The 9,287-nt window shown below is 42.1% G+C and overlaps 2 protein-coding genes across 3 annotated transcripts in view; one reads left to right on the plus strand and one right to left on the minus strand.

Annotated features, from left to right (window-relative positions):
• The window catches only part of LOC102681243 (synapsin), a 42,809-nt gene extending 42,393 nt beyond the window's left edge, over positions 1–416 (minus strand). For both annotated transcript variants that reach the window (XM_006616370.2, XM_006616371.2), the window contains exon 1: positions 309–416. The gene's annotated coding sequence lies outside the window, so the exon portion shown is untranslated. The remainder of the gene's footprint in view (positions 1–308) is intronic.
• A 2,179-nt stretch (positions 417–2,595) lies between these two features.
• Positions 2,596–9,287, plus strand: part of LOC102681459 — a 27,937-nt gene continuing 21,245 nt past the window's right edge. Inside the window, exon 1 of the mRNA XM_006616372.2 lies at positions 2,596–3,027. Within this exon, the coding sequence (XP_006616435.1) occupies positions 2,938–3,027 (90 nt within the window). The 5' untranslated portion in view covers positions 2,596–2,937. The remainder of the gene's footprint in view (positions 3,028–9,287) is intronic.

A 9,287-nucleotide genomic window follows, 5' to 3' on the forward strand; every position in this document is an offset into this window, starting at 1 on the left:
ACCAATCTTTTCCAATCTTTGCCTACCCTCAACATTTTCTATTGAATTCCACTTAGGGGACTAGTTATCGAAATAGTCATCTACGAAACGAAAGAAAAAAAGAAAAAAAAAGGAGGAAGAAGAAGAAGAGGAGGGAAAGAAGAAATTGATCGCAAAAAGGAATCCATAAATCACGCTCGCACTTGACCTTCGACCAACCTCCTTTCCCAACGGAAACCGATTTTTTTTTCAATCGTCAACCCTACCCTCAACTTTCTCTGTTAGATTACACTTTTAAGGCAAGGTCTGAAGAAGCTTGTGGTACTCACCTGTGTCGCGTGCGTGTACTACCTACTAGTTTGCCGGTGAAGCAGTGAGCCTCGGCCGAGGATCGCGAGGGTGTTACCCGGAGGGTTAGCTGGTCGATAGGTCCGCGCTTGCGTCCTCCTTATCACCCCCTCCTCACCCAGTCTCGCGAGCTAACGACGACGACGACGGGGAAAAAAAGGACGAGCCCCTATATGCTGCCCGGTCCCCGGTGTTTGTACAGGGTGACGGTGTTCGATTCACATCAAACACGCTCCACCTGCTGGCCGAACCGAAGACGAAACGTCAGCCCGCTCATTGGTAAACGTGGATTGCGCGTTTGCATCGATGCATGCGCCTCTGATTTCTTTTTCTTTCTTTTTTTTTTATTTCATCCTCGGCGCGCCTCCGTGCAGCGGCTCTTTTCAAAATATTATATAAAATTGGAGAAAACTCGTAATGAGATTGAAAGTTGGAACCCGTCTATAATATTATCTCTTTGCAACTCGAAATTCCTCTCCTCGCTTTTTCTCTCCTCGATATCGCGATAATTATAGAGAGAGTGTGCCGGATGGATGATGTTGATTCTTCTCGGTGCTCGCCACTCGACCGCCATTCTCCACGGATAAGTCGGCCTGGATAAAAGAATTAATGCAACGACCCAGTTATTCGTGATTCCTCGTCGTTGCATTTATTCTCGAGCTTTTGTACGATCTTACGGAGATCGTACATTTTTGAAACGGTTTCGGGAGAGAGAGAGTTTTCTTTATTGTTCGTGATATATGTGTGTGGTTAGGCAGCAGTTACAACTCGTGGAATCTTGGAAACGAATTTTCCTCTTGTAAGGACATATAAAAATTTTTATATGATCTCTGTGTTTCTGCTTGAAATTCTTGCAATAAAATTGATATATACGTTGTATACATTTGCGTGATAGTACACGGCGCGAGACGATATTCAACTAGAAGACGGTTCTCTCTTTTTTTCTCTCCTCCGTTTCCGCCTCTTTTTTTTTCCACTCTACCTTTTTGTATCCCAGGTAAAACGGCATTAGAGCGTTTTCTGTGGGAAAGTGGGTCACAAACATTTTCCCGGGGTGAAAACTATCAAAGGAGGCACGAACGTGGGGGATTTTCATTAAGATTATCACTACGCTTCCCGGTGCTCGTGTCCGTGTATGTCTAGCCTTGTTACGTAAGGAAATGCGAATCACGAGGGGACTCTTGTTCTTTGACGCGTTGACGTTTTATTTCTTTTTGCGTGCCAAGAGTTTTCCTTGCAGACCAATTAAACGACCACTCGTGAAACCGGTGTTAACACGTTGGAAAAATGGCTCGAGGGTAATTTCAGTTGTACGTGGTTTTTTTCTTTTTTCTTTTTATTTTCACGATTGTATTTTGTGAAGAATGAAGAAAAAGCTGTTTCGTAATATCTATAGGAATCGATTAGGAATTTTCGAATTAGGAAGAAAATTGAAGGGTACGATTATATAGCGGTATATAGATACGCAAGATGCAATCACGTATATACATTCGTACTATCGAAGCGTAAAGATATCGATGCATCGAGATCTTGAATGGTTTTCACGTCGTCCATGAATGATCTTATAAGCTATCCTATTGTCTTCGATATTCGCCTTTGTTCTCATTGTGACAACTTGAGAGGTTCCACGACAATAGCGTCGCGAGCATCATGACTAACGACAGTCCTGTAATTCCTGCAATCTTCGTTCAATCAATATCTATTGAATTGTTTGCCGGGCAGACATTCATTTTTCGTGCATGCAAATAATTCGAGATAAAAGTATTCCTTCGTTCTCGAATCAACCAAAATTCAAGTTTTAAAGCGGATGAACCATTTTTCAAGTCGATATCTGCATCCGATTATTTAAAGCTTCTCTTAATATGCAACCACCAATTTGTTCAATTTATTTAAATTTCAAACGTTTGCAATTCCCTCTCCCGTCGACATCGCTTCGTTTCAACGTGGTTGAAACAGAAAAATGCCTCCAATTAATCTCTAAAAAATTGTAAATTGTCTAGTGAGAAACGTTCTAGTTCCAAATTTCGGAGCGTTTCGAGGAACGTTCTCGAATTCCCCAGCCGCGTCGATAAGGCGGATCCCTATGTGAACAACGAGTACCGTGCACAGTGCTGACCTCGTGTAGGAATTACGAGAAACATACGTGGCTCATCGCCGGATTCGGAGACATGAATGCGTGGATCGCATACAACATCGGATGAAAAGGGAATGGCCGCTTCGCCACGATCTATCCCCACCAAAAACACCGAACACCTGAGCGTCCCTGGGGGCAGCTCAGGAGGAACAGTCATTATTGCGCCAGTATAACATTCGCTTCCAGTTCTCTTGAACGAGGCATCGAGTTTTCGAGTCCACGATATCCACGAGATCCACTGTTTCGCTATCCACGCGTTTATATATCCACGTTCCCTGTCCTGTCTTTACTACGGGAAAGGAAACCGCGTGGCCGCCCTGTAACGTCGATATATTCGATCGATTCCCGCGATACGATGAGATTGTTCTCGGGAAATAACGAAAATGTGACGTGAGACTGACAGATAGGAGAGGCTTGCCAATAACGTGACACGTTTCACAGTCGATCGTTCAGTGTGGCACGTTCACACCGCCAAAATGACAGTGGGAAGGACCAATTTTCACGCGTTCACCAGTGCGCTTGTGTCGGTACTGTGCTTGGTCCTGGTGGCGCTTCGTGTCAGCCAGGTAAGTTTGACACCGTTACAAAATTTTCCCATTTACTTTGCATCCATAAATCGAGATAAATAATTACTCGTTACGTTATATAAATACGTACATATATACGTATATAATATTTCTAACTTGGGATTATATATTATTGATCGACGAGCAAAGGAATCTTGGAGAGGTAGTTTCAATGATAATTTATCTAAATGAGTCGTTGATATGCAGTGACGATAATCTTGTTCTCGTAAATTATTAATTAGCTGTTCGCGTAATTAATTCAAATATTTCCATCGCGAAATAAGTAGATTATAGATATTTATCGATGCACAGGCGGTATTACTTGTTTACTCAAGAGTCAAGAGAGCTAAAGATCTGCGATACGAGATCTTTGTTGCGAACAAATAAACCCGTTTAAAAATGATCTTCGAATCGAGAGGAGACGGAAGATGACTGTTCTTTATCTTACTCGGGATATAACTCAGGATACATCATGTAAACGCGCGTACCCGGCAATAAATCGCCACGATCGACCACCTCTCGTCTCCAGCTGACTCATTCATCTCGCGCAAATACACTTCCTTGCCGCATCTAAATCGTTGTCCCATCCCAGCGATTGAACGTTAAACGAAAGACGATCAAAATAAGAAAAAAAAAAATAGAAAAAATCAAAGCAAAAATCAAAGCATCGTCGTCGTATCGAATCCACGATACAAGAATCAAATAATTCATTGCGAAATTCGTCCATTCCCTGTGGTGAATTCTATTCGTATATAGTAGAGGCGGATTAGAAGGATCGTAAGATGAAACGGTACTCGAAACGTAGTATTATCGTCTTCTAGGAAAAAGCGGATCGCTCAGGAATTCGCTAACCACGTAATACGATATGATACGGTAATCTATCGGCACGTATGTATGGTAAAACCACCATGGTAATACCGATCAAAAGTTTGCAATCACTTTTTCACTTATACACCTATATACCCAAGATCAAGTTTTAATAGATGCGACGAAACTAGCATTCTACTACTCTGTTCGAGGAATAAAAATAACTATATATTCCTCGAATGTTAAATACTAAGAATTATCATTTATTCATCATGGATCACAATAAGTCGAATTGAATTATAAATCTACTCGTGATCCTCGTTATAGGATCCAGAGAAAACTGTATCAACTCATTTTCTAATTTTTTAATATCTCACGTAACCAAATATTCTCTAAGCTACTTCTTCTTTCGTCTCTTTCGAATTTTCTTCCGAGTACGGGATAATTGCAAACTTTTTCGAACAAGTTAGTATACGCCGTTGTTCCCCACGTGGTTTTGGCTAATCTTGAAAAGAAAAAATTCAGATAAACCATTTGGCTTCGCCCGTTTCCGCGAACTCGGTACTCGGAATGTGTCCAGCGGGAGGGTCGAGATACCTTTGGTCTCCCTCTCTCTCTCTCTCTCTCTCTCTCCGTCTCTCTAAGTCGAAAATATATTGTGCGTCGAAATGGCAAGCAGGACCCTCGGATCTGCCTATTGCAAACATGGAATGCGCCACGGGGCATTGTGCGTGTGCGTGAATCGACGCACGCGGATATCGAATGCGTGAATTGCACAATTACGCGTGCCGGATAAAAGAGCTGGTTAAACGAACAGTGTGTGTTTATTTATGCGCGAATTGAATGGGAATATACGTGGAGACGTTTTTGCCACACGCTTGTGCAAATACCGAGGGGATGAGTAATGGAGAACGTTTCAGAGACGATATTCGAAACGATCGTTTTGTCTTTATACGTAATCCCCTGGGAACTTTCATAGTTATGAATAATGCACGAGTTGATTTCGCGAAATATTTCTATTTGATCGCTTCTTACAGACTTCTCCTTCCTTCCCGTACAGCGTGCAATTAACCATCGCAATTTTTGATTAAAAATATTCCTGCAAGAAACACTTCTTGTAAAGTTTTCTTCCTTTCCAATTCCTGAAAATTAAATCCCCTATCAAGGATTATTTTATTTGGAGGAATACGAAGAGAAACCCACATCTATCTATACTCGGTTTCTTCCGATCTGACTTTAGAACACCCGGTATGCAGTGGGCGAACACTTATACACCGTGAAACAATGATGCACACGCGCGCGCGCATACATCCACTCCCCGCGGACCGAACTTTTACTTAATTAAAAAATCTATTTAACAGGAAACTGGCCTTGCCTCATACGGGGCTATCTGCCGCGTAAATCGTAGATACGACTCGGCTCGTTCGAGTCCGGTCCGTATTATAAATACAACTTTTTACTCTTTGCCCTCTTCCCGAGGATCCGTTTTTTACGTACGCACAATTACGCACGTGTCACCGACGAGAGAGAGAAAGATATATATATATAGAGAGAGAGAGAGGAAAGAAACGAGGAATCGAAAAAAAAGGTGGATACACACGCGAATGTTATCGAAATCGGCGGATATGCTCTGAAAAGCTTGGAGATTCGAAAGCAAGTTGCGCAAGCTCGCGGGGAATTTTAATGGCGGACTGGCCGGCTGTCGAGGTGAGCATCGGCGAATTAATTGCAAACGCTTGTACCGACGCTTGTCAAGAATCTTTAAGGCGCCTCTTTCACCGATACACACACACGATCGAGGTATATATATATATCGTATATATATACGATACAATAATAGTAGGTGGCCTTATTAAAGCGTGCTAAAGCGACCTCGCGCCCATCGAATCAAACGCAACGCCGCTTCAATATTTATGAGAATTATCCTATTGTGTCGAATTGTGTTGGAGACCGGGAACGTGTGGATCGTTGCGATCCACGACCGATGATGAGTTTTAAGGATCGTTGTACGATTATTTTATGCCGGGTTTCGTCGCCGGTTTATGCGCCTGGCGCATGCCTGCACGCCCTGTTATGGGTTACATCGTGACGAAGAATAGGATAGCCATAAAGATGGATCATCGTAAAATCGTACTATCGCCACTTGGCAATGCTTCACGATCGTTAAATTGCGAGATTTATTCGAGAGTAATTTTAACACGTTATTTCGCCCGATTTCGAGGCAATGATAATGTCTCCCGTGGATTAATTATTGGAATGGACGAATCATGGAATCGTGGATATATAAGTACTCTGATAATCGAGGATTGTCGTCTCTAAAGATTTGGATGTTCGAAAATTTGTATATTGGAGGACTTGCTCGCTTTCTCCTTCGCGTTTCTCCAATGGTGTTATATCCATCGCTGGAAGGTTAAGAAAAAAGTCGCGTGAGATTCATTGAAAAATTCAAGTGAGGAAGACGTAAAAAATCCTGAAAGAGATGAATATGGATATGAAATGAATAAAAATTACGCTTTTTGTAAATATTTTATTACACTTTTATTACAATTTTATAAATAACGTGACATTCGTTACTGCGAATGAATGAAACATCGTAATTCGCTTCGTCAAATATTTGATCATGTGACGCGATGCGAAACAAGACCGCGAAAGGAAAAAAATTCTTCTCTGTTGGACACAATATACCATTCGATGTCTCCGAGAGGAGCGATTTTTTCGTGAAAAAAAAAAAAAAAAAAAAAAGAAAAATCTTACTCGTACATCTTATTTCTCGAGCGAACGGCGAGGAATTCGCATTTTCCGCGAGAATTCCGGCCGACCGTCTTCTGAAATCCGTGATCACGCATATGTATGCTCAACTTTGCTCGTAGAAATCGAATTTAAAACGTGACGCTCGCTCGCTCGCTCTCTCTCTCTCTCTCTCTCTCCCGTTTATATCACTTCTGTAATCCTCTTACGTCGTTTTTCGATCGACAGTCACGCGTAGAAGAAACGTATTTATAAATCCACGGATAGAGATCGTGGCCACCTCTACCGTCGAACGATATTTTCTCCTTGGATTCGAAGATTATATTTTATCTCTCGATTTTTTATTAAATAAAAAGTAAAATTGTTACAATTTTCGAATGGAAGAGATATCTCTCGCTTGATTTCTCAATAAGTAATCACGAATCGGAGTATCAGACTCAAGTTTCTCATCCACTATGTATTTCATATTTTTCGATGTTGGACGTACAAAATTGGCCAACCAAACGTCCACCATTGTTCCTATCGAACGCTACTACTAGAAGATACGCATTCCATCCTCGCATTATCATAAATAACATTCAACCAGTTAATCACACAACCAGTCCCACGGATTACAATATGAAATCAGAAGTATAAATGCAACGACGTCCCGATCGTTTCTTCTCGTAGATGTTTCACGGTCTACCGCAAGCATAATGCAACGCACAATTAATTCTTACGCGGTATTACGACCACTGGACCGGCAAGAATTCCAATGAATTCGCGATCCTCGCTACCCGGATCGCGAACCAATTCGATCCTCGAGGGTGGGGGGCAACGAAGGATCTTTTTCTTTCTTTCTTTCTTTATTCTTCTTCTTCTTTCTCTTTATCCCTCTCTCTCTCTCTCTCTTTCTCTCTCTCTCTCTCTCTCTCTCTCTCTCTCTCTCTCTCTCTCTCTCTCTCTCTCTCTCTCTCTCTCTCTCTCTCTCTCTCTCTCTCGAATGGCGCAAGAGCGCAAGAGACCATATAGAGGAGGATCTTGGACAAAAACGGTCAGAAACGTTGCATACTTTTCCTCTCATCGTGGCGTGTCCATTTCGGGAGAAACGAGCACAGGGTCCAACATTGCCTCTCTGCCTACGCCACCACGACGTCCTACGTCCCCCAGATAGCGCATGTCTTTCCTTCGTGAAGATTGCGAAAGTATACGAGAGAACTTCTCGTGAAGAGTGGTGGAATGTGTGCGCGTTTGTGTGTATGTAGAGAATATATCGACGATCCACCCGACGAGAAGGAGAGAGGCTACGCGCATTCGAAGGTGGTATGTCATACGTTGTGTATCTGCATCGAGGATCAAAACGCGTATGCACATACGAGAGGCGACACGGAAGCATAACGCGCACTGTATTGTCCGATTTTAGTCCCACGTCCCAGGATATCTTGAAACGACGCGTATAAAATCTGTGCTTTATTGGTATAACTGGAAGAAAATCTTTGCTCCGTGTTGGTGGGAGGTTGTGTTTGTACAGAGAAGACCTTGCCGTTTCTAAAGTTGAAACGATGAAATGGCTTTTTGAAATAAACGTAACGCAATCGTCACCTTCAATTCACGATCTCGTGTCGATTAATTAATCGTGGAAATTATATATAATCGTGCCAGGAACGGATTTAATTAAATTTAAATAAAAGGTGGCAAAGATCTCCATGATAATCTGTACACGGTAGAAACGAAGAGAATCATTTTCAACTCGCTTTATGAACAAGCATCTTTCATCAACCACGAATCAATTTCTTCTTTTTTCCTTTATTATGTTCTTTGCTCGACAGATCGCTTCATCGAATTCGACGATCGGATCGATCGTGAAGAAAGGAGAGGGAAGACCGTCACTAAGTCGAACTTAATTATGCAAATCCGTCTCAAAGGATCTTTTCTCCCCGATTAATTACCTTGTTGCAAAAGGAGAAAAGGAGGAACGATATTTCGAGCGATCTCAAGGCAATTCGTCGAAACACGAGTCGAACAATTTATTACCACGATGCCAATCCGCTCTTTTTCTCCGGCGGCATCATGCCTTCGAACTTCGCAACATCGAAGTTCTTTTACATAGGAATGCAGATCGGTCGAGGGGCACGGAAAGAGATACAGCGTTAACGCTGCGAGGCGTTCGTTTTCTTCTTTTCTTTTCTTCTCCCTCTCTCCCTCTCTCTCTCTCTCTCTCTTTTTTCTCCATCGATTTGCATTGGTAAATTCTAGAATGATCTGGCCGCTGGGAATCACGCATCGCTTCAACGTGTACACGGTCTGGTTGTGTATGTCAGAAACGAGCGGAAACGGTGCTAATGATGACGCGTTCCGACCGCGTCGCGAGAATACTATGCACCGTACTACGTGTATGCACAATAAGCGATTTCACCGCTATTCGTGGCTTCATTATTCGACCGGTTATCGAGATATTGCTAAACGTCAATGAAAGTGAATATGTTTTAAACAATATATAGGCGGGTTTCGCATAGGATAGGATATGCGGGACTTGGCAGGGCAGCTCTCGGCTTATCTTGGTTGAATTTGTTACTTTGTGTTAATATTGTATCGCATGTGATATGGAAATGTAAACCGGTTGTTGCATTTTATAAATGTACAGCGTATGTCTGGTACAGTGGAATGTATGAACGTGGCGAGAGGTGATTATTACGATGTAAGAAAAAAAAAAAAAAAAAAAATAA

The sequence above is a fragment of the Apis dorsata genome, unplaced genomic scaffold, assembly GCF_000469605.1.
Source record: "Apis dorsata unplaced genomic scaffold, Apis dorsata 1.3 scaffold_262, whole genome shotgun sequence".
Classification (NCBI taxonomy): Eukaryota; Metazoa; Arthropoda; class Insecta; order Hymenoptera; family Apidae; genus Apis; species Apis dorsata.